Raw genomic sequence first — 24,677 nt, forward strand, 5'->3', positions numbered from 1 at the left:
AACACACGGACGGGGTACACCCTCAGCGACAAGCATTTGCACCCTTTTAGGTGCTCACCGTTACACTCTTCAACCCTCAGGTGGAATAAATCTGGGGTGTATTTGCATCTCCTTTAATTCCCCGATTGCATGCAGGTGCTTGTTGGTTGAGCTGATAATTTGGGAGTGACAGAGACAGCCGGTTTTGTTATCCCAAGTGTGTTTGACGAAGGATGTGGTGTGCAGAGAAACTCAATGTTGACCTACAAGGCCAGAAATATGAAAACAAGTCCATAACCAGAGGCACGTATGCAGAGCTCATAGTCAGCAGAGCTCAGTATTGTTCAGATTCAATAGCAAAGCTGCACCGTGACAATGGCGCGGCCGCCGAGCTCACTCCGAAGTGTTACAACAACCCTGGTTTTCACCAGAATGGATGAGGCAATCCCCTGTAGCGGGAAGCTAACTTCCAGCATATTCTCAATTGTCTAACTTTAGGCTTTTGACATTCAAAGGATGTTTATATCCCGGTTGTTTCACGGGTCGTGCTGGCTTGCTTTGATTTCGACACGAAGGCACCTGGATGTTCAGTTTTTGTCTTTTTATTTTTAAGTTAACCTTTACATATATTCCCTAAGCTGTGACTGGAGCGTCTGAGAAGACCGTGCTGAGACATGTCATGATGGATGACTGAAATGTAGTGCTGCAGGAAAAGCAAGTTCACTTTTAGTGTGAGAGGTCACGCGGTTTCATGCAACTTTCCTGCATAAGACTGTCCAGTAAGAGAATGAAGCTGCTGAAAGAACCACAACAAGAACTGCAACAGTATCAGGAAATTTATTTAATCATATGTATATAATTCTGGTTCAGTTAATCGTTTAATTAATATCCATAGAATATACAGACTATACGCAGACTATAACCCTCGATAACTCATATCTCTGTCAATCTAATATATCTTTTTCTTTAAAATAATTCCTTATAAGATCTTGGAGGGGCGGGAACAAAAGTTCAGAAAGATTGAAAACACTGTCAATAATAAATCACGCCATAAGAGAAGAATACAAATAAAAACATCCTAATTTAAAAAAAAAAATACAACTTTAACTCCCTTTTATGTAAAAAAAAAAAAAGAAAAAAGAAAAAAGAAAAAAAAGTAAATCAACAACTCACCAATATAACAACAATAAGAACAACCATTTAAAAACAATATCTGGAAACAGGCCTCATGACAGACAGGCCACTAGACTTGTTGATACTGTTCCGAGTGTGTATGCTGTGTTTATAAGTGCAACTTGTCACAAGCACACAGTTAACGCTCCTCGAGTGTGTGTGCGAGTGTGTCAGGAGGATTGCAAAATGTGGTCCTCTTGGTTTCCATGGTGACACCCAATGAGATGTTTTGTCTGGTGGCAGGTCAGAGATGGGGGGGGGGGGAGAGAAAGCAAGCAGGGCCTGGTTGACTGATGGCCGAACAGACATACACACAAAATAAATGGGTTGTTTTTTCAAAAAGACAAAAACAAAAACAAAAAAAAGCACAGTATCTGTGGGGGAGTAAGTTGTGAAGAAACATTTCCAAAACACACACACACACACACACACACACACACACACACAGGGAACGTCTTGGCTTTACAATACTGAAGAGAAGATACACAACAAACACTTGACAGAAGTACAGCAGACGATCCATGAGTGAGAGGAAACACACACAGAACAGGTGAACTTAAAGCTGAGCAAGCAGGAGTGGAGAACAGGGAAAGACTGACCAAAAATACTAAACCTCAAAGGAGAGACAGTCAGAGAGAGAGAGAGAGAGAGAGAGAGAGAGAGAGAGAGAGAGAGAGCGTGGCTGGAGAGACAAAGTGCAGGCGTGCTGATTAAATCATGTGATTGGTACGGCCGGCTGCTGCCACCCGAAACATTTTTAATCCGTCTGAAAAAAGAAAAAAAAAGCATCGGCAGAGTCAGTGATATCGGCTCTTACGCTGTCACCAACCCCACTGAACAGAAAGAGGTGCATACAAAAAGAGAGGAGGAGGAGGAAGAGGAGGCAGCCCTTTGAGTAAAGCGTGGCGAGTTTCAGGAGGGTGAACAAATCAATGAGATCACCACATGCATCATAAAAGCCTCATCGCTGGGACAGTCATACGCAGTCGTGCTGGCTATGGCTTCTGAGAGAACAGACGCAAGCCTGAGACGTAAAAACAAGCAAAAACACACACGGAAATTTACTGCAAGAGGGTGAAGCCAGCAGCCGGTCCACATCTGGGCCTCTGAGCCTGACACAGATCTGCCCTGAGAGAGGATCCAGTGCATGTGTTGGTCCGTTTTCGGGGCTTCTTTTCTATAGTTGTCCCAGTGCAACAGGCGAATATTAGTGCAGACTGAGCAGGACCCACAGGTGGCGCTCCACCGAGCAGCGATTAAGTTCAGTCACGGAACAACAACAACAAAAAAACCCCAAACAAAAAAAAAGGGACAGGAAACAGGATCTCAGAGAGATAGAGACGGGAGTAGCACTGTTAGCACAGCTAGCCAGCAACACGATATGACGACACACAGATTAACCGACATCCAGTATGTTGACGGGTAGCAACAGACGAACGCAGCGGGGGGCAGGAGCGCAAAACAATAGGGCAAAGAAGATGGCGGTTGCTTGGCTTAAGGTTTGACTTGGTTGTCTCCATATTCACAGGAGAGAAAAATCAAGGGTTGAGGGGGGCTGTTCTTGAAAAAAAAAAAAAAAAGTCTCCGACCGAGGCTCCTCACTGAGCTGCAGCGACAGATTCAGGCCGTTTACATTCAACGCAGACTTTAATGAGCCAAAAATAATCGGAGAATCTATTTCAGCAGGGCCACAGGTGTTTAGGTTGGGGTGTTGACTACCAGTTCAGGCCCACAGTGGGTTAACTGGGTACAACAGTGGAAGGACAAAGATGCTGGTACCATTCCAATGTCAACCAGGCCCCATTTTCCAAAATATGCGCTCTCTAGAACTGTGAGCTTTAGAGCAGCTGAGGAATGATGATGAGGTCATGAGATGAGCTTTTCACCAGTCAGCTGCTATGGAGCTCTTACTGGAATGCAATGATACTAAAGGAATGTCAAACTGACTCTGGAGCAGCTATTTGATGTGAATATGTGGGATGTCGGGGGCCAACACAAGTCGAGATGTTTCTACTTCTACAGCTTCCAGAATAATAAAACTAACGTATGTTGAATATTCTGGAAAATGGGGCTCAGGAGTATTTAAGGAGTGATTTGATGCAGTGCCACCTGAACAGAAACCGACTCCAGGAATACACGGAGGGATCAGTTCGTCTGCCCTTGTTACGAGTCAGGAAATGGGTTTGAAAATTAAAAATAAATTTAAAAATAAAAAATCGAATTATTTCATTCCCAACCGAGTTCCTTGCATCTGCCACTTTGGTAAATTTCAGGAATGCATGCATTCATATGAACATTGTTACACAGTTGTTCTTTTTTTTTTTTTTTTTTTTTTTAGAAAAACAAAGAAAGACAAAAAAAAAAAGAAAAAAAAAGAGCAACGACAAAGAAATCCAGAAACCTGCCAACATGCCAGTAAAAACACTGAATCTCAAAAATCAAAAGAGTTCAAAAATGACTTGCAAGAATATAGAAACCCCAGAACGTACAAATACGACTCGGAACCGAAACACTCAAACAACGGTGTACAAACGAAAACTGCGACAAGCACACTTAAAAAGAAAAAACAACAACAACAACAACAAAAAAAAGCCTTTTATATTTTTGTATATACATACACCCGATTAGCATCCCCGTTCTTTTAGCCCTCGGTTCTAATTTACATGTATCAAGACAAGAGTTACGGTGTTGGTTAATACAGTAGTATGAGTTTATAGGGGGGGGGGGGTCGGGGTCAGGAGATGGGTAGAGGGGCGGGATGAGCCGGGATGGTGAGAAACAAAAGTGAGATGTGAGAGGAGGAGAGAAAGAAGGTGATAGGGTGAGGTGGGGGGGGGGGGGGGGGGTCCCAACATGGATGAACTGAAAAGGTAAGACCGAGCCGATGACCCCCGCCCCAGCACAGAAATCGGAGTTAAACTTAGCTCTCTTGCAGTAGACATGGAAAGATTAAGCAGTTAATGTTCATATTTCTGGTTCTCTTTTTTTGTTGGTTTCTTGAAGATGCATTTCTCGAGTTTTAGCATGTCGTCGGTTGGGGGGGGGGGTGTCTTCCAGTTCCTAGCGTCTGTTCGGCACGGACACTTCTTTGGGGCTAAAAACAAACAAACAAACGAGGAAAAAGCACAGATGCACTTTACACGTACAAAAAGCCGAGCCTGAATCACTTGACAATGATGTCATCTTTCAAACCTTTCCTTCCAACCACTCCCGATCAGATTTGACTCGTCCACTTGAAATAATTACTCAAATCAAGCCTGGAGGTCACTGCTCCATCACAGCGACTACAGAGGCCACGCAGACGCGCTCTTGCTCTTACTTACTCCCCGATAAACACGACAACAACACGGCCCCGCAGGCGTGTTAATGACACGATACGTAACTGTGGAAGGAGCAAACTGAATACGTCACCGGATCAGAGCCGACGTGAGGCATAAGACGGCGTATCAGGGCCACTGCAGGGGAAAAGAAACAAAACAAGGACCGCTGAACGGATGGGGGAATATTTGGAGTTTAAAAGTCAGAAATTTCTAGTTTTAACTGACAAAATTGCGAGATTAAAAACAAGCAAGTCGCTCATGTACAGTTTTCCGCGTTGGAAGGACTCAGTGGGGAGGCTACAGACGCGTGAGCCCTCATTTATGGCGCTGCTCATTTATCAATACGGACGCGACCGATCATCTCATCTCACATCAGGTCTGGGATCCTGAACGCGTGTTTTCACCTCGCCGTGACCCAAGGGTGCAGCAGTGTAGACCTGATGGAGTCTGATGACTGTTGCCTGCTGTTATGCTGACATCATCGAGGGATGCACAGTCACCTCTTAATTTAAATATAGATTCAAGATCAAATTATAATAAATCTAAAAGCGATAGAGACACTGGAGACACGTTTGTGGCTTGTCGGTAGGGTTCCGCACAATACAGGACGCTCGCAGTGGCGCCTCTGTGTCTTCTCCCCCTCCGACAGTCTAACAATCATTTATCAATGAAAAACATAATTAATCAATTTAATATTTAAATGTCTGCTCGCGTTTGATCGATTATTACAACCTTCTTGACCATATAGCAGTGATTTTCATCTTATCTACATGTTCCAACCTCCTTTTCTTTAACTTTCACACACACACACACACACACACACACACACACACACACAAAAGTTGGTTCAGTTGATCGGGGGATGTGAAGGTTTCAATCTCCAGGACGGAGAAGTTCTTCCTCAGCCAGATTAGGCTTCTTCGTGCCGTAAACACCAAAGATTTTCCTGTTTTTAAGTCCCACAAAATTGCAAGATTTTGAATTTAATTAATTGCAAAAATAAAAAAAATTGATTCTGATAATAAATCTGGGGTTGGCCTGCACAGACACATCAAAATTATGTTTTTTGAACTGAGAAATTACTTAACTAATGAGGACAAAAAACAAAAACAAAAGGACAGCCCCCAACAACAGCTCGGGACGTGCACCGATACATAAAAGCCATTTCCATTGTACAAATTCCATCAGTCGGTCAAAAGTCACAGCGGTCGCCACTCTGCTTTCCTCAGTCGCTTCTACCCTCCTTGCACGCCGTTTCATTCTGCACTGTCATGACAGTGAAGGCAGGTGATCCCTGATCCTTCACCTGATACAAAGCTTTAATACAAAATATAAGCGTGCAGAAATAATAATAATAATAACAATAATAATAAATAATAATAATTTCAATGTCAAGAGCGTCCCTCTATGCTGTGTGTGTCCAGCAGGCAGCACCGTGAGGCTCGCTGAAGTTTCCTGGTCAGAGCAGGAAGCCCTGGTGGAGACTTTGGGTGTGTTTGAACTCAGGATCTCCACTGACATCTAGTGGCCGTCAACCACAACCGTCCCGGGTTGAAGCTTTTGCCCTTCGAATTCAACAAGCTGATCATGGGAGGAGTCACATTATGTCAGCTGGAGAAACTGACTACTGATAAAACTACTTAATATTTCTTGATTTCTGCCTGATGTTGCTATACACGGTGTTTAGCTGTTACTTTACTTCGTGCCATTTTATCCTTGATAGGCAGAATGATTGGACTCGACTGACAGGAGGGAACTGAGTAAGACCATAAACTCTCAGGTTTATTTGTCTTCCTGTCCTGTTGTGTAACCTTTACTCCAGAAAAGGGAAGAAAGCCCACTGGGTTAAAAGTAGAATGTTTCCTTTATTTTCGCTGTAGCAATCATTTGTTAATAGCCAAAAGGAACAAGAAAGAATTAAGGTGATGATATCGGACATAAAGTGACAATGTAATCAACCTTTATTTTTTTGGGGCATTGCCCTTCTATTAGATTTAGAGGGTTTGATTGAATTCAAACTTTTTTTTTTCCTCAAAACTACATGAACTCTACTTTAGATTCTGCAGCCTAGTGTGTGTGTGTGTGTGTGTGTGTTTAGGTGTTTCTGGGCATACCTGTGCATCTCAGGAGCCTTGGTAGTTTTCCTGGAAACGAGCGGTTTCCTCAAAGATCAGTTCCTTCAGCTTTTCCTTAGGAAGGTCATCCAGTTCCATGGAGAACGTGAAGGGTTCCTCAGCTACCGGCTACACACACACACACACACACACACACACTTTTTTAAAATACAATCTTGGAAATGTGATGCGCTTTGTCATATTTTTGACATTTCCTGGACAACACCCCTGGCACAGAGGGAAAGATTAAAACTCATTTGCCATCAGAGCTTTTGTGGCTGCTTCTCTTCATTTTGGAGGGATGTTTATTCGAGAAAAACTTCCTCAGGTCAGTAGAGATGATGTTTTTTCTCGTCTTCCACAAACTGATTAGTGGCTACATTCTTGAACCTCTCTCAAGCTCAACCTTAGAGCAAACTTAATGCCGATTGCATTCCAACAGCTGCTAAGCAGCTTCCTGGCACAAAGCCGAAACACAATTAAATCCAGGGTGATGGCTGAAAACCTCGATGAACGTGTCCACCATCTTTGAATGAGTCAGCCCTTCTGCTCCAACAGTGCTCAGGCAGGTGTTGACATTTTCTCCCCAGAGTAGGAGCTGCAGGTCGAATATTTGTGTGGTTGTGCATTTATTTCAACTTACCTTCCTCCAGCTTCATAATAAGTATAAGAATGCTTCATTAATCCCACACAGGGGGAATTTTTTTCATTATTTAGAGGAGTTTTCTTCAGAGAGTCTCACCTGCTGCCCTCCTCTCAAAATAAACGTGACGTCACTCAAAAACCTCACAACTCTAACTCGCTTGACATACTGGCTCTGTACGCGTACCTCGTCTGTGGGGTCGTAGTACTGCTCCAGGTAAGGGTGAGCGAGGGCCTCCTCAACGCTGATGCGCTTGATGGGGTTAAAGGTCAACATGCGGCCCAGCAGGTCCAGAGCTGTAGTTAAAGAAGGTCAATGTTCCCTTAGTTCCCCAGCTTGTGAAGAAATGGAACTGATGAATTGTGAACTTCAAAAAACTTGAATAAATATAATTTTATCGTATGAACGTCACTGCAGCCATCATCAATACTCCATTAAGGATTTTCCTTCCTTGTTGAGTGTCACAGCCTTGTTCCATTGACTTGACGTTAGTTTGACACAAATCTAAATACATATTAATATTGATAACGCCTTATCCAATAGAATAAATATTGAAGATGGAAGCTGCTGCCAAACAACATTTTTCAGGTTTATGAACAAGTAGAATTTGAGTTCTAGATTTTCTATCAGGGCTCGACTGATGCTACTTTCTACTATTTCATACAAGAACAAACATCAGTTCAATCACTTTGCTGACCTCAAGTTATTGCTATCTGTGTTTATGTGTGCGTTTGTTCACATCAGTGTGGGATTAATATCTTTTGGGTTTTATTTATCTAGGACCTTCTCATCACAGCCCAATTCTATTGTCTTACTCTGAAGCTTATTGTTTACGGCAATGTATTTCAGGGGGAACTTATTGTCCTACGGCGTTTGTTACGGTGACATGCCTACTTCTAGTCACACGTAACAAGCTAGGAAAGAAGCGGGACAATTTTATGCACCAGTTCATATTCTCATTTTTGCCTCCGGCAGCAGGTTAGCTTAGCTCAGCCTCCAACTCCCACCCCAGGTTAGCTTGCAGCTTTTGCTACACCCATGGCATATTTCTTACATGAAAACCGGCCCAGAATTGTATCTTAGTAATTATCAATAACTGACTAATAATAAAGCTGGTTACTGAAAAAGGATGATGGAGTTAAACATTGTTAAATATATGTTGTTGGGATGGTATTATGTAAAATCCCATTGCTGTGAGATAAAATATATTTTATCTGGCTTCACATTATTGTAGTTTTATAGTAATAATAACTTTTGCAAATATATATATATTCACACACACACACACACACACACACATATACATATATACATACATATATTATATGTGTGTGTGTGTGTGTGTATATGAATACATATATTGAGTACAGGGTTGTAGGTTGGGATTTTATTTGAGACTTGTGACTTATAGCTGGGGGGCTAACATGAGCTAGCCTCCCGATGGCTGAGTCAGAGATGACGCTTGTATATCTCAGCAGTGCCATGTCTTTGTTGTAACCATTGTTATTGTGTTTATGATCTAGACACACTATTTAGCTATCTCTCTATCCATCTCTCTAGCTACTGTATTGTATGTATATTCGACTGATCCCAGGATGTGCTAGGCTAATGAGGTCTCCTAATAAATGAAACATGAAAATATGAGTATCTTCAGTCTACCTTTGGTGTCCGCCTTGTAGAACATCTTCTCCCAGGGGATCTTGGGTTTCTCAGGCAGGGACTGCAGATAGTTCCGTGCTTTCATGTTGATGATGCAATTCAGATCTTCTTGAGATGGAGAGCCAAGGACACCTGGACAGAGGATGAATGAGAAATAATCTCAGTACGGCTACTGGTTGATTTCTAACATTCAGTAGAAGAGACTGAAGACTCACCCAGTATGTGATTGAGCTGGTCCAGGTAATGTTTCCCAGGGAAGATGGGCTTGTTGGACAACATCTCTGCCAGGATGCAGCCCACTGACCAGATGTCAATAGACTTGGAGTAGCCCTGAGGCGTCAACAAGTACACACAGTCAACTCACTGAATATAGATCAGACAGATATAGATCAGTTACGCACAAACACACGCCTACCTTTGAGTTCAGCATGATTTCTGGAGCCCTGTACCAACGAGTGGCCACGTACTCTGTCAAGAACCCTGTGTGGTCGTGCTCAGGGTCGGCTATCCGTGCCAAGCCAAAGTCACAGATCTGAAGACAAGAGAAACTTCTCAAGGTGGTGTTGAATTTACAGTTTACACTGGATTGCTTTATTCCATCATAAAAATCGACGAGAATCTCAGCTGCTGTTAAGACTGAATGGGTTGCCTTTTTCTCAAAACGATAACTTGTGCAAGTTCCTAGTCTTTTCACTTGTGCGTAATCTTAAAACAAGACAGACTCCTTTGATTAGGAAAAGAAAAGCAGAGTCAAAACTACAGTACAGTACAGAATGGCCACCAGCTTTTTTCAGCTCCTCTAAAATCATTGCTTATGATTTACTCTTAATTTGAACACACTTCAATTATTTCAGATTAACGTTTGAATTGGATTACATGTTGAAAATTTCCACGCATATCAAGTAAAAATGTGTGTCTCTTTTAGTTCAGGAGGAGAATGTATCAGAGAGCTGCTGTTGTAACATGTGCTGCTTTTGTTCTCCTCCTCCTCCCACATGATCAACTAATCCAGGATTGATGTTTGGCTGCTGAGAGCTCACAAGTGTGCTCAGAAGCTGTGCAACAGGGCGAAGAGGACCCTGATGGCTCATCCTGACCGAAACTACATCGGCAGTCATGGCCTACCTCCAATTATAAATGTTACTTTCGGATTAGGCCGCAACCAACCAATGAGTGCAACAGTCAAACTGAAAAAGGCACCCCCGTTTAATGAGATTTAGTCTCATCGGATTCAAATCTTAAGATAATTTTGCCCAGAATTCTGTTCATTACTGATGTGGTGGAGGATGTAGAACAATTGTTATTTTGATCATAGTTTTCTTGTTCTTTCTCTAAGTAAGACTCACGTTTAGCGACTGATACGTTTTATGGGGACCCCTGGGACCCTTATCAAGAGGCCCCCGTGGTCCTTGAACACCATGTTGAGAACCACTCTTTTCATGGAACCAGTTGCAACTTTGGATGTTGTGAATTAAACTTGGGATCTTAGATAATAAAGTTCAAAATGTCGTTGCATCATCTCCTATTTCTATTTGTGGTTCCACCACTGATATGATCCGGCATACATCATCTATTAATATTTCACCAGTTGAATATTTCAAATAAAACAAGTAGTGGATGTAATTTTCTTGATCTTCTATTTAAAACCAGTACGTTGGGGCTGGGCGGCACAATCTAAAATCCACATGGTGGTCCAATTTGAAACATGGATGGCATCGATGAATAGAGAGCCGAAGTGCCTCTGAGGGCAGCGTCGTCTGTGTTAAGTCGAGAAATGCCACGTTACACACACGATCTTATCTGCTCCGTTGCAGCCAATCACAGAGAGGCGGCGCGGTCGAGCAAATCAACTAAGTCAAATCGTATGTTGCTACTGTGGGGCTGCCACAAACACACAAATGAGGAAAGCACCAATCATTGTCAGCTTGTGACAAATGCGACTGACAAATCAGCGAAGAGGCATTTAGGTTGTATACAAGTCATATCTGTGATAGTGGAGGTGGCCAACACACCACAGGGCTGTTGTTTCCAGCTTGGGGGGGGGAGGTGCAGAGCCACACCCTTTGCTCTCACAAAACTCTTGAACATCCTGCAGCTGTATTGTGTTACAGAAAATCAATTCATAACAAAGCCCGTACTGTTTCCTTTTCGAGCGATGACACCTAAAGGCTTGTTTGCACTGTCTGATACTGAAGTTCAGCGGTGAAACATTCAGCTATTAACCAAAAATAGTGGCCTCTGAGCACAGAGAGACATGCAGACGTGTTGCTGCTCACCAGCTCCTACATGTAGCTAAGATATCTGTATGGTCGTATGTAGCTGCCGGGATCTGACTAAGTCATGCATCACGGCAACAGCGTATTCATTTGTTTAGACTTGCATGGCTAGCGTCATTGACAGGAGGAGAGGTGAAGCATGGTGAAGAGACAAAAGTGCAGCTTCGCTCTAGAAACAAACAGAGAGCAAGGCCAAGCGTAGGTAAAGCTAACCGCCTTCGTAATGGTAACGTTAGGAGGCATTTGATTGTTGGCAGGATTCAGCAAAATCTATGAGGCTGGAGGAGCGCAGCAGCGTGAGCCGAGGAAGACGCATTTACATTGGGAGGCAGGTCTGTTTAAAAGAGCATTTCCTGGACACCAGTGGTTGTAGTGGCAGTGTGTGTGTGTGTGTGTGTTTGTGTAGGGAGGAGAGCTGACCTTGAGGTCGCAGGTGGTGTTGATGAGCAGGTTGGAGGGCTTGAGGTCGCGGTGCAACACGTTGGCTGAGTGAATGTACTTGAGACCTCGCAGGATCTGGTAGAGGAAATAGCAGACATGGTCGTTGCTCAACCTCTGGGTCTTCAGCAGCTTGTACAGATCCGTCTCCATCAGAGTCTGGACGATGTAGCTGGAGGAGCGCGCTGGTCAAGGAGGACGACTTGTTTTTGTGATGCGTTTTCAGATTTATCCTGCATTATCTTTCACTAAGCAAAGGCACATGGAAGCGACACAGCTCTGGTCTTGTTTTACTGACTTTTCTTAGACCTTCTGGTTGGTCTGGACCGTCTGATCCATAACAGCAGGCATTAAAGGGGCCTCAGATCATAGTTCAAACCTATAAACTTAAGCTGGACCGAAGGAGTTGGTCTCAGTCCAGATCAAACTTTTAGAGGCAAGATATAGTCAACCATCCAAAAAAAAAAAAAAAAGAGAAGAAGAAAAACAACATTAAGAAAGGCAACATGAGCGTAAGGGGAAATACCGTGTGAGCCAGCTGGTTTTGCAAGACCACTATTTCTCAAGAACAATCTTGTCACGTTCAGACCAATCAGCGTCCTTCGATGAGATCGGGGCAGTGAAGACGGACGAAAAGTCAGAAAAATAACGGCGGCTCCCTCAGAGGTTAGTATAGATGCTGCTGCTGCATCAGTTACATCAGAAATATTTCTAGTTTCTTTCTTTTTCTGCCCAATATGGTGACGGACGGATGGTTTCTCCAATCATCAGCCAGGGTTTTTTTTTGAAAGCGTCTGCCCTTTTCCAAAGAGTTTCTGTGGGCAACTTCTCCAGATGGTTCCGGGGAATAAACCAGCGTCAGGTAATACCAGGAGAGGAAGAGAGAAAGAGCCTGACTGAACAAAATGAATGTTCACTCTTCTCCATCCAAACAGGAGCTGCCAGGTTGACAACATGCTGGCATCAGACGCACACCGGTCACTGTTCGGTAGTGGTGATGGTGACAGGTCTTATCTGCTAGACCTGTGGTGCAACACTAATCTGACCTAATCAAATGTGCACAACTGGTCCAGATGTTCAGGTGTGAAATTTCTGTATGACTCACATTGTTTTGGTCGTATAGCCGCAATAATTATAGTGCTCGAAGCATTTCTGAATAAAATATGTTGTGACAAAGGCATAAAAAAAGCTTCTTTTTTTTTTCTCTGTCATAAATACACCTGACACACACTGCGCACGTAGGAGTCCGAGAAAATATGATGACGGAGCCAAAAGACCTAAACTGATAGTCAGGAATCTACGTCGTAAGATTTCTAGGAATAGCTTCTACCCCACTGCGGTAGTCGCACTAAACGCTGCTATGTAAATGTAATAAGGGTCCTGTGCAATACCAGTCCTTTTAGCTCTTTAGGTTTTTATGTTTTATGTTTTTATGCTTTTAGTTCTCTTAGCTCTTTTTAGTTTTTATGATTGTTGCACTGATTGGTCGGCACTTTTAATTTCGTTGTATATGTTACAATGACCAAATAAAGAACTACCTATCTATCTATTCTACAGCTCAATGAAAGCGTGGGCTTCTGTAGATTGTCAACATTTCTGAAATATCTGCAGAAGCCACAAAGAGTTGGTACCGTCCCCGATTTGGATCTTTCAGCACAAATCAAGAGTCATCACTAGTCAGCAACAACACAAAAACGAACAATGTGGTCCAACTCAGCAGATCAAACAAGAAACCCCGCGACACAAACAGTACAAGGGCATCATACATTTGCTGTTTTTTTTTTTTCCCTTCTTCTCTCCTTCAGTGGACAAAGCACCTTTTCACTGAAGAAAAAAAAAAAAAACCCATCGGAGCAGCAGTAAGTGACAGCAACTCGCTGAGCTCCTACGACCGCCATCCATCGCTAGCAGCTGTTGTCACCGAGGGTGTCTGGAACCGAAATCCTGCTCGTAATGATAACAGCAGACGCGCAGCACTGAGTCACAGTCAGAGTTCTCTAATGATTCATTTTAGCAGGATGGTGTATAATACGTCATTTTATATAATTAACAACAAATCCATTGATGATTCAAGCTATAAATGAAGCCTTAATTCAGCACGCAAAAAATGTGTTTAGCCGAAAAATAAATAAATAATAAAGTCAAGCCATATATTATTTTCTCCACGAAATTAGCATGGAGTATCAAAAATGAAAAGTCCTGATGATCAACGTGTTGGAATCACTCGCTGTATGTGGAGCTCACCATTTAGTAGCAGGGTTTCAATGTATTGGGAAATTTATTGTACTCAAACGTTTACAGTCGACTCAAACTATCCCACAATGCTGTGAGTGAGCAGATAGCAAGTAGAGCAAGACACGTCAGACTTGTGTAGACCTTTTTTTTGGGGGGGGGGGTGAACAAGGGGGTGATTTCAAACACAGCCTATGTCTTCATTAGCTTTGAATGAGCTTTTTACATTCCACAGAGCCTGCCATGTTGGTACAGTTGCCAAGAACAGTTCCTTTCCTCATTTATCTCATGGTTGAGTAATGTTCTGTACTGTGCCAATGGGTCAGGGGTGGCCAAATAATAATAATAATAATAATAATGTGAAAATTTCTAATCACATTCTCAAAATCTAAACCAGGCAGCGAGCTGCTGTGGAACTCGTATGGTGAACGCCTGTGTCACGGCTCAGAGCTTCTGGCCCCTGAAAGCTTTGCACAAATCCTGACGCAAGCTAAACTAAACTAAACTAGTTAAACTAAACTAGCGACTAATGTCCATCAGCGTTCTAGACCCGACCCTGGTGGATACATAGTCCTCACTTTTAGGCTGTTGTGCCATCATAGGACAATAAAAGCTACGCAAAACTAAAGTTTGTTGTAGTGACTTTGTGCACATTGTAAAAACGTCTAGTCAGCAGTTGGGCTCTACGGTGCAGCCGTCTGCCTCAGATATATACAGAGCTAATCTGGGATGCTAATGACTATTAGCAAAGAAGACACTCCTGTAGTCACACTGGTTTAAATAAACATCTGCGGTTTGTCGTAGCCATCCTGCTCGTCGCTATCCCCCCCCCCCCGCCAATCTGGAGAGGGTCATAGGCTATGGTAGACTTCCTCTCACCTGACAATGAGAAGTTTCACCACAGTTCACACACACAGAACTGTGTCTGTAAGGATGCCCAACTAAACCGGCGACCCCTGTTGTGGTAGGAACAGGCCGCAACACAACCTGCGCGCCATACAAAAATCCACAGCGTTAAAAACAAAACGTAACGCGCAGGAACGAGCCGAGAGTGTCATGAGTCACTCCAACAGAGTGATACATCATCTCTACAGAGGATCACTTCACCCCAGGTCCAGGATATGCCATCTCTTCACTGAATACTCACTCACATGATACCAATGATCTAATAAAATGTCTATTTTTGAGCCAGGCCCTTCAGAATTTGTATCAAGTTGCTTGTAAATAGTACAGTGTGTGTCAGATAAAATCGTCAACATCCTGTATTTCCGTACACAAGTTAATCAACAGGTAAGTCGATTTAAGTTCCTGGTCAGACTTGATATTGGCAGACACCCAGTCGTAGAGGACTCTCAATAGTATCGGAGCCAAAAAAGAAAAAAAGAAAAAAAAAGGACCCGATTAGGGCGACGACCACGTCAGCTCTGCTACAGCAACAGCAAGTGCAGAACTAAAAATGCAACCAATTTCTGCTTTTAAAGGACGTGTGAAAAATTCACGCGAATTTAAAGGAAACGACCAATTTTGAGGATGGGGTACATTGTGAAACAAGTGGGGCAAGTAAAGCCTGAAAGGATACACATCCCTCATGTTGTCGATGTGCCGTGCCCTGAGAATGTCATTGATACCGATGATATTCTCATGGTGGAAACGCAGCAGGATCTTGATCTCCCTCAGCGTGCGCTGGCAGTACGTCTGGTGCTCAAAGGGGCTGATTTTCTTGATCGCGACACGCTGGTTTGTCAAGTTGTCCAAGGCAGAGCTGAGTGGGGTGGATGTGGGAAGAAGCACACATCAGGTCTCATGTTACAACACTGCACGGTTCTCACACACTCACACTCACGCACAGACACGAAACTTGAATGATGGGCATCACGGAAACAAACGGCCAGCCCCTTGCGCATCTAGACAATTGCAGCTATCTGTAATTCAGCTTTGACGAAAGCAGAATGAGGGTTACAGATGTCTCAAATGTCTTTTTTTTTTTTTTGCGGGATGTGGCTCATGGGAAGGTTGAGATTAAATACTTCTCTGAAAAAGGAAAAAAAAACAACAAAAAAAACCCAAGAGGTTTCTTGCTTGATAATCGCCAAGAAAATGAAACATTTGGTCCGTGTTAGCAAAGGAGAGGCCATTTGTTGTGAAATAGAACAATCTTATAATCCAGGAATCAGTGGCCAATTTACATAAGTGTTTTTTTTTTTATATTAATTGTTGATGGGTTGAATAAAAAGCCACTCCCACCAACCTCCCCAAATAAATGTATCTGCTACGCCATTTTGTCTGGACACCTTGAATTCAGGATATCTGCAATGAAATTATGACCAATTTAATAGCCTTCTTCCAATATGATTTATCTACAACAAAATTCCAACTATGTGAAACATAAAGATGTCTTAAATTGGGTGATAGAAATACCCTGAAACTGAAAATTTCTTGAACTGGACTTGTGGATACATATGATTTCGTATCAGATCGCATTGCTGATATCTGGAATTAAATTTAAGACCGGAGTGGAGGAAAGACATTAACTGGAGGACTGCACTGAAGCAGCCGGTCATAGGTCTACACCTGTAAGAGTGTGGGTGTAGAACAAACAGAGATAAGGCAGCAGCATACAAAGATATGAACGGTGCCTTCACCGGACTCTCGAATTTAATATTTAATTATCTTTTGACACATAAAGAAAAGCATTTACGTCAGAGGTTTCCTTCAGGTGGAAGCTTGCTGCAGGACGCAGGTCTCAGTGCTCACTGTCGTGTCTTAAATATTGTGACACTGGATTACTTACAAATCTATGTTTTTCTTTTAAAAAAACAACAACAACCAGTGTTGAAGCAGAAGCGAATCACTCAGGTTATTACTTTTCTTTCATTGTACCAACTAGTGGATGCTGGCAGTGTTTACAAACATCAAAATACTGCAACAGTGCAGCCACATGACCGTGATGACACAAACACGGTAGCAGTAGGCTGGCTTTTTGGAGACGATGGCCGTGATCTCCACCTGAGGAAGTGGGCCCAGCTCTCCACACGCAGCACTGTCACGTCTGTTCGCGGATCAGAATAGACAGCAGTGACTTGGCACGGATATCGAGTGTAGCGGGGTTTCTTAACATGCCCACACAAAGCTGTAGATCCTGAACAGAGATAACACGAGGAGAAAAGGCCGAGGTACGAACCCCGTTCGCATCATCTGCGGTACAATTTGCTGCAGGGGTGATTACTTAGCGACCAGATACCGAGTAGACAGCGATGTTTTTGGGGTGTGAGAAGTGTAAAATCTCTGTAGCGGTACACGATTCTGCTGTCAAATCAAGTGTTCACAGCCGATAGCTACGTCCTGCGCAATCACTCCCGATCTTGTTTCCTGTAAAGCTCATAGCCACGCCTGTAGCTAGTTAGCTAACCTGCTAACCACGTAAAAGCCTACTTAGCCATGTTTGTATTCAGGAAGTTACTTTTTCAGTATATACGTCGTTAACACGCCGGCGTTTGATGGGTTACACTTGTTCTAACAGTTAAAATGAGCTAGCTGATAGTATTCGCTCGACAGAGTACGTTAGCTAGCACTTTAAATACTACGGTAGCCCGACAGAGATGACAAGCACAACTCACCACACCATCCCGTACGCCCCCTCCCCGATGTAAGACAGGTTGGTATAACGGGGGCCCACATCAAAAATTTGACCCTTCACGGACTCGGAAGCGGGTTTTGATCCCGCAGCCCCAGGTGCTCCTTCATGCGCAACAGTGCAAGCCGCCCCGGCAGCAGCGCAGTTGGAGCCTGCGGCCCCGACCGCTGCGGTGCTGCTGGTATCCGCCATTCTTCCTCTCCGAGCCGCTCCTGCACTGTCAGTGTGTTTCACCGAGGGACCGCCGCCGCTCTCCGCAGGGTTGAACGTTGAACCGAGGCTTTCACCGAGCGGATGGTTGATAGAAGGAGCAAAGCCACTCGGACTGGGCCCTCTCCACTACCGGAGTGTAAACGGATTTTGTGCGTGAGCGCGGATTTGGTTTTAGCACAGAGCGTAAATGCGCGTGCCAAGCTACGGTAATACAGCTGCGTTAGATATGCTCACCGGGGTGACTTCGTCGGGGCGGGGTTACGTCATTTGGCCTCAGCTCAAATGGAGGCACCGCCTGTCGAGCACCATTGAAAGTATGTAGACAACGAAAGGGAGCCGCGTCATCCATGAGTGGGCGTGTCCGGGAACGTTGCGCGTTATCGCAACAAATAGATTTAATTGTCAGTTTAGCAGCAGCTTTTGCGTTTCGCTTCTGCTGAGACCACGAGTATCGTACCTCATGCACTTTTTGCACTTTATGCCTTCTCACATGTGCAGGCATCTTCATTTGCCAATCGTGTTATGACAACGCAATATTATCTTTATTATATGTGCTCAAATGGGTCAATCTACTTTGTAGTTTACATTTTTTCACAAATAGAAATATTACGTTTGTTTAAAAAGATATCCCATAAAAGTGAAAATCTTGGAATTAGGAGTTTGATGTCGTTTCTTGAACGGTGATAAATTCAGTCAGTTACTTGCGAATAATGACGTCTTAAAACGGAATTGCATCGTTTGTCCTCGTTTTACCGACCTTTCTTAGGGTCAAAGCTCAAAAGAATGTAAAAGCTAAGATAAACATGTATACAGGGTTTCTTAGATTCGATTGATCTGTTTTAAGTGATTAGAGAACTGAATCGAATTGAATTTTATTGTATGTTATTTGAGACAAAACAGAAGATAAGTCGCGTGAATTTTATCACCGTGGACACGAATGCGACTGTAACCACACCCCGTTACTGACGTCACTGCCCTTGCACTTCCTAGTTACGTTGTGCTGCACGTTGATTCTGTCTTATTGATCGTTTGGTTCAAGGAATGGTGCATTTCATCCTGCGACGCAACTGGATCGGTTCTGTTCGAGTAGCCCTCACTCTCCTCGGCTTCCCGTACATCGTCTGCTCCCCCGGACTCAGGTTTGGACCGCAGACGTGAAGATCGACCTGAAAGCTTTAAATATACAACGTCTGTGGCAGTTAAGACTTCAGTGTACACTGTAATCAAAAGCAGATCGAGTTCCTGTAGTTTTTCTGTCATAGCCATGACATTATTTGCAGCGGGGTTGGGGTGAGCTCGTTGCCAGCTAATTGTTGATATTCCAGTTACTTTGGCTGTTTTTGCACAGACAGCTTCACTGTTATTATTGAGTAAGATGACAAACTTCATTTTCTTCTGTATTCAAAATGGGATGAAACAATATCCAGCTGGTCCATGACTTGTCGACAAGTCAGCTGGTCACTCCAGTGTATGTGTGTTTGTGTGTGCAGTGCAGTGCATCTTTGTTTGCATGCGGACGTGATTTCTCTGCTCTGTTGGCTGTGAGGTGTGTTTTCTCAGGAATAAACTGCATAATTTGTCCGTTGACGTGAGAATCTATCCGTCACTTGACCGAAATTGTTCTCACTGTTTTCCTGAGCAGCTGTGATGAGAGGGAGTTGAAGTGCGGATGGAGACCTGCTGCTGGCAAGAGAGAGAGAAACAGATAGTGGGAAAAAAAAGCGAGAGAGAGCAAACAGTTTCTACATCTCATATTTCCTTTATTTCCCAGCAGGCCTGCCCTTTCCTGCTCATCTGTTCACTTTTTTAGCCAAACCCTCAAACCCATCAGCGGCAGTTACCGTAACCTCTGTACGAGCAGCGTCCGAGCAATGCCGTCCTCTGCAGCATCACATGTGAAGTCCAGATGCCCAGAGTATCCAGGGGGCAAAGTCAAGCGCCTCCCAGTGAGCGATGCCCAGGTGGACTGGAGTGTGAAGTGGCCTCAGTATCACCCAGTCAGCCACACTGATCCCTCGGTAGCTAAGAAGCCAGCGTGGGCCGACCCTGATATTAGGTGAGCAGGTCATTTAAAGTGCATTTATTATACACGGGTAAATGTGACTTGTTGGATATGATCTAGTTCACAATATACTTCCTTTTTATTTCGGGCTTTTGTGTGGCATTTTAATCAGCAATTAAAGAATAAGATGCCTCCACTGATCAGTGTTAGTCCTTGTTAGTTTTAGTTTAATTGAACCCTGGAGCATTTGCCCTCTGGGTGCAAACACAGAAGTCATACTCCAGTACATGCATCAAACCAACCAAGACCAAAACCACCTTCACCGATACAAATGAACTTCTACGCTGCTTTTGTCATGACTGGGACCTGACGTTCTTCCCCTTTCCCTCTCTTTTTAATCACATTTCAAATCCATCCGAGTGGTTTGGGGGTAACATGAGTCCTCCTGTAATATCTCACTGTGTACTTGACATTTCTCGTGCTTTTTTTTTTTTTTTTTTTTTTTGCAGCTCTTTCTCTCCCAAGTTCAACACTGTGGATGGTTCTGTGGACAGAACCAGCTTTGAGGGCAACTATGTGGTGGAAAACGGAAAGCCACTGTAAGTTATTGAGCAAAAGGAGAAACCATACGGATGTTCCTCCTATGTGTAGAATAACGATATCACAGTCATTATGTTTGGTTTTACTCAACGACTGGCAGAAAGTAGACTGAGATGTTCATTTCTGATTTCAGTAATTCACCTTTTACTCCGTTAGGAATCCTCGCGGACGCACTGGGCTGGCTGGCAGAGGTTTGCTGGGGCGATGGGGACCCAATCATGCAGCAGATCCCATTGTAACAAGGTGACTTTATTTTGCACATCCATGCAAATGTTACATAAAGAATCAATCAGGTGCATTAACTTATGAACAGAGTTTTAGGGCTATAACAGCTGAATGCACGTTGTTCTCTGGCAGATGGAAGTTAGACGCTAAAGGAGCAAAGATTCATCACTCGGTCTCCAAGAAACCAATCCTGCAGTTTGTGTCCATCAAGAGGAAAGATTGTGGGGAGTGGGCCATTCCAGGGGTGGGTGGACTCTACCTTTATTTAAATCCTTTGATCTGCTGTGCATGCTCTTGTATCCAGCAGTGCTTTGCAACAACAAAAATGAAGTTCCTGTTGTGCAGGGGATGGTGGATCCAGGGGAGCAGGTTTCTGTCACGCTGCTGCGGGAGTTTTCCGAAGAAGCGTTAAACTCACTGGCGTCGCCACCGGCGGAGAGGGCGAAAATTAGCGAGCGCATCGTCAAACTCTTCAACTCACAGGGGTTTCAGGTGTGCAAACGAGAAAGACGGAAGGAAATAAACGCAGAAATGGAACTGTCTTTAAGCTGAGTTTACATGTGATACAATTAATCTCTTTTTGTTCCCCGTCAGGTCTATAAAGGCTATGTGGATGATCCCAGAAACACTGACAACGCTTGGATGGAGACCATCGCTGTTAACTTCCATGATGAACAAGGTATCAACAACTGGGATCATGCATGAAATATTGCGAGGCACAAATTGGTTCTTCACCACTAAAGGACATTTTTTTAGCCTTCAATTTAGTAATCTAAGAAGATGGCAGGGGCAAGAAGTTCAATTAGCCATCAGGCTTTAATTACTGTCTGTTACACTAAAAAAATCTGTGCATTACTTAAGTGAGGCTCAATACCTTTTTTAAATGTTCAAATATTTTTTTAAACTTTAAAATTCCAATTTTTTTTCCTTATTCATTCCACAACAACTCCAGCATTTTTCAGAGCACTTTCAATTTAATAAAAACTGGCTGGTACCCTCAGGGCGTAAACCTCCACCAAGGCCAGCTCAGCCAAACCCAGAGTAAAGAAATGGCTTTTTTTCCCTTTGTTTTGCTATATTAAACAGATTTGCCCCCCACTTGTCACTACCTGATCCAAGCTCTTCCCCAAGTTTGGTGAAATTTGGCTTAATAGCTTAATAATCCTGCTCACAGACAAACAAAAACAGAACCTCATTTGTGGCTGTAATGAACTAAAGAGGAGGTTTTATTTTGAAAGGCGATGACATATCTCGGTTGTGCCCTGCAGGCAACAGTGTGAGTGAGCTGCAGTTGCAAGCCGGCGATGACGCAGGACAAGTCCAGTGGGTTGACGTGGACTCATCATTTCCCCTCTATGCCAATCATTCCCATTTCCTGGAGGAAGTAGCCAAAGAGAGGAAAGCCCACTGGTAGCGAAAGACAAAAGATTGGCGATAAGATGAAGGAAAGACAAGCTAGCTGAGCGCACCTACGCTTTTACAGTATGAGACACTTGGACACTCTGCGAATCACTTATAGTCATCAGCATGAAGTCCTGATATCCCATTAGACATGTAAGCCCATTATGCACTGTACAGCAACACTGTAACTTTGAAGCTTAAGTCGTTAGACTAGAGACTAGACTTGATCTCTCTTCAACAGCTGTCTGTTCAAATTATGAAGGTTCATTCGTATGTAAAGATCCTTTTTACCTCACAAAAAAGAAAACATTTTTATTTATATATATATATATATATATATATATATATATATATATATATATATATATATATATATATATATATATATACATATAATTTTCAAATTCTATTACTATTATTTCTTCATTATTATTTTCAAGGTCAAATGTAACGTTGTCTCTGTCCATATTTGGGCCCTGGGCTCCACGCTGGGCAGCCCTGTTGTAGATCTTTTGAAATGAAGCAGGTTTTTAAAAGCTCTTCTCAGCTGTGGAGTTTCATCAAACATTTACATACAAAAGCATTTGACCCACTGCCAAGAGGAAGCTTAACACCAGACCAGGCTAACGAACCACATTATTTCCATTGGAACCAATTATGTTAATGTATTCAGTGCAGAGCAGGACCGCTGTGTGAGGCTGTAAGAACACACAAATACTGAAAGATCTGCTGACAATAACACGTCAACCTAAGTTAGATAACAATCAGAGGAAACTGCTGCAGCCTGATTTAGCCTTTTATTTGAACCTAAATAGTTCCCCCAGCTAATTTGAATTTCCTTACCAATTCAACTACATTTAATAAAATTGTATTAATCCACAAGGGCATTGCAGTTTTTGGGCAGAATAAACAAAAATAACAATGGAAGAAAACAGAAAGTATATGCATATAAATAAAAACGATTGCTGGTAGCAAATTAGCATTCGCTGAACAGCTAATTCTCAGACAGCTTGTATTTGTTTCCTGGAATAAAGTACCACCCATTGTTCAGTCATCAAGATGCATTCAGCAATATCCAACCGTGTTAATGAGTCAGTTGCAGGGCTGAGATCCAGCTGCATAATCACCTAACTTAATTTGCTTTAAAACATGTTGGTGTTTGTGCGGATGCCAAAGTTTTACAAGTTTGAGGTAATCCTCTTGTTCACAAGCTGATTCTGGGAATAGATGAGGATTAATGTAGCTCAATGCATTGAGAGCCTCTGACAAGAAACTGCTATGCAAGGACTCTCAGAGCCCTCAGACCATTAAGCTTCAGACTGGAGCGTGTGGGAACTGAAGACGCAGTTATGTCATCACATTGCAAATTCACATTGGAAACCTGTGAGGGGAAATCTAGTAGCCTTAAGCTTCAAAGTTCAAAAAAAGTCATCATTTAGGTGATGTTTGCTTGTGGTTATGAAAAACATATGTAAATGAATCAGTGAGATTCAAAGGAATCAAATAAGAGTGATAAAATGCTACGATCCATCTCGTGATATTAATTAGCTGCACAAGCTTTAATGTGTATTGAGCTGATTTTGCACTGAAGCATTTGCTAATTGTTCAGTTTTGATACTGATACTGTGTTTTCAGGTTTACTTGAAATTGCACATTGCTATCAGCACATCTTGTGCTGATTTTTTTTTTAATTTTCCTGATAAAATATACAGTATCAACACTGTGCCCCGTTTTTTTTGTCTTACAGTTAAATATGAAATTTACATCAAAAGTGTGCGTTATTTTAAGAGAATTTTGTAGTTTTGGAAGACTTTTGGGTCCTGAATCAGTACGGATACATAAAAGACCACATTTCCTATGCAAATTGTAATTGAGATGCAGCAAATCATTCAAGTTAGTTACTTCAGCGTGTCAGACTAGCAGCGTTTAACACCTGCAGCAAGTCAGTGGCCAGCATACAATCATCCACCATGCAACGTCAGCACATCTCTCGTATAATCGCCGTGTTGTGGTTATATGCTCCCGCAACGCGTGCCTGTCACCGTGACCTCGACCTTTGACCCACCCAAAAATGTTGTCAGGTCATCCTCAAGTCCCAGCAGAGATTTGTGCCAAATTGAAATTATCTGAAGGAGTTTAAATGTATCACTTTTATGTGAGGCGACCTTGACATCTGACCAGGGGAATCCCTCCAGTTCTCTTTGAGTACCTGCAGACATTTTGTGGCAAAATTGAACGATGCCTCGGAAGGAGGCGTTCCTGAGTTCTCTCATTAACAATAATAAGACAAGTGGACGAGTAACTATTTTTTTTTTTTTTTTGTATTTCAGGATTATTAAATGTGTTTCATTGCCAGACGCGCTCTTTTTTTATGAATGTGTGATTTCATTTAGCCGCCAGACATCTTGTGTTTGTGCTGAAACATGTTGGGCCGAAGGTTTGTTAAAACATACTTCACCACATCATTAATTCTCTCCTTTGGAAATTAGTTATCATATTTTTAAAACTGACACAGTGAAGTGTGGTCATCATTCATCAACTTCTCATTATTACTTATTTAATTCCATTCGTCATTATTACTTATCTAATTACACTCCTTATTCTGAATTTTTCACATTTTCCACAGATGTGTAATGAATCTTTTAACTAGGCAAGTGCTTCCCTGTACAACTGATGTTGCCATGTTTTCTATGTTCGCTTTCATGGGCGGCTATGATTGGTCAGTTTATATAAACGAAGCCTTAACTTGACAGATGGACTACAATACC

The 24,677-nt window shown here is 42.8% G+C and overlaps 2 protein-coding genes across 5 annotated transcripts; one reads left to right on the forward strand and one right to left on the reverse strand.

Annotated features, from left to right (window-relative positions):
- Positions 1-1,100: 1,100 nt before the first annotated feature.
- On the reverse strand, positions 1,101-17,869 carry mapk3 (mitogen-activated protein kinase 3). Its single transcript, XM_086185918.1, has 9 exons — positions 17,452-17,869; positions 15,414-15,596; positions 11,585-11,774; positions 9,304-9,420; positions 9,104-9,218; positions 8,889-9,020; positions 7,416-7,525; positions 6,587-6,715; positions 1,101-4,246 (listed from the first exon to the last, which is right to left on the reverse strand). The coding sequence occupies exons 1-8, from the start codon at positions 17,658-17,660 to the stop codon at positions 6,596-6,598; spliced, it is 1,176 nt and encodes a 391-aa protein (XP_086042044.1). The 5' UTR covers positions 17,661-17,869; the 3' UTR covers positions 1,101-4,246; positions 6,587-6,595.
- nudt9 (nudix (nucleoside diphosphate linked moiety X)-type motif 9) lies at positions 16,780-24,673 on the forward strand. 4 transcript variants are annotated; one of them, XM_086185924.1, is made up of 9 exons: positions 16,780-17,007; positions 18,721-18,820; positions 19,453-19,737; positions 20,193-20,282; positions 20,440-20,526; positions 20,641-20,752; positions 20,854-21,000; positions 21,103-21,187; positions 21,777-24,673. In XM_086185924.1, exons 2-9 carry the CDS (start codon positions 18,723-18,725, stop codon positions 21,920-21,922), a joined length of 1,050 nt encoding a protein of 349 aa, XP_086042050.1. In that variant the 5' UTR covers positions 16,780-17,007; positions 18,721-18,722; the 3' UTR covers positions 21,923-24,673. The 4 variants fall into 4 exon arrangements, with proteins under 4 accessions (XP_086042050.1, XP_086042051.1, XP_086042053.1 ...); XM_086185925.1 differs by having other exon boundaries at positions 19,456-19,737; positions 21,777-24,672; XM_086185927.1 differs by lacking the exon at positions 18,721-18,820 and having other exon boundaries at positions 21,777-24,672.
- The last annotated feature ends 4 nt before the right edge of the window (positions 24,674-24,677 follow it).

This window comes from Aulostomus chinensis, chromosome 18, assembly GCF_037954235.1.
Source record: "Aulostomus chinensis isolate RoL2024-O1b breed Wild chromosome 18, RoL_Achi_v1.0, whole genome shotgun sequence".
Classification (NCBI taxonomy): Eukaryota; Metazoa; Chordata; class Actinopteri; order Syngnathiformes; family Aulostomidae; genus Aulostomus; species Aulostomus chinensis.

What these genes read in the sequence shown, in the direction of transcription:
- mapk3 (XM_086185918.1), bottom strand. Translation starts at nt 17,660, where the DNA reads ATGGCGGATACCAGCAGCACCGCAGCGGTCGGGGCCGCAGGCTCCAAC. An exon ending in ATCGACAACATGAGGGATGT is followed by an intron (nt 11,775 to 15,413) that starts GTATCCTTTCAG and finishes GCGCTCCTCCAG; the next exon opens with CTACATCGTCCAGACTCTGA. An exon ending in AAATCATGCTGAACTCAAAG is followed by an intron (nt 9,219 to 9,303) that starts GTAGGCGTGTGT and finishes TTGACGCCTCAG; the next exon opens with GGCTACTCCAAGTCTATTGA.
- nudt9 (XM_086185924.1), top strand. Translation starts at nt 18,723, where the DNA reads ATGGTGCATTTCATCCTGCGACGCAACTGGATCGGTTCTGTTCGAGTA. An exon ending in GTGGAAAACGGAAAGCCACT is followed by an intron (nt 20,283 to 20,439) that starts GTAAGTTATTGA and finishes TTACTCCGTTAG; the next exon opens with GAATCCTCGCGGACGCACTG. An exon ending in GCAGATCCCATTGTAACAAG is followed by an intron (nt 20,527 to 20,640) that starts GTGACTTTATTT and finishes GTTCTCTGGCAG; the next exon opens with ATGGAAGTTAGACGCTAAAG.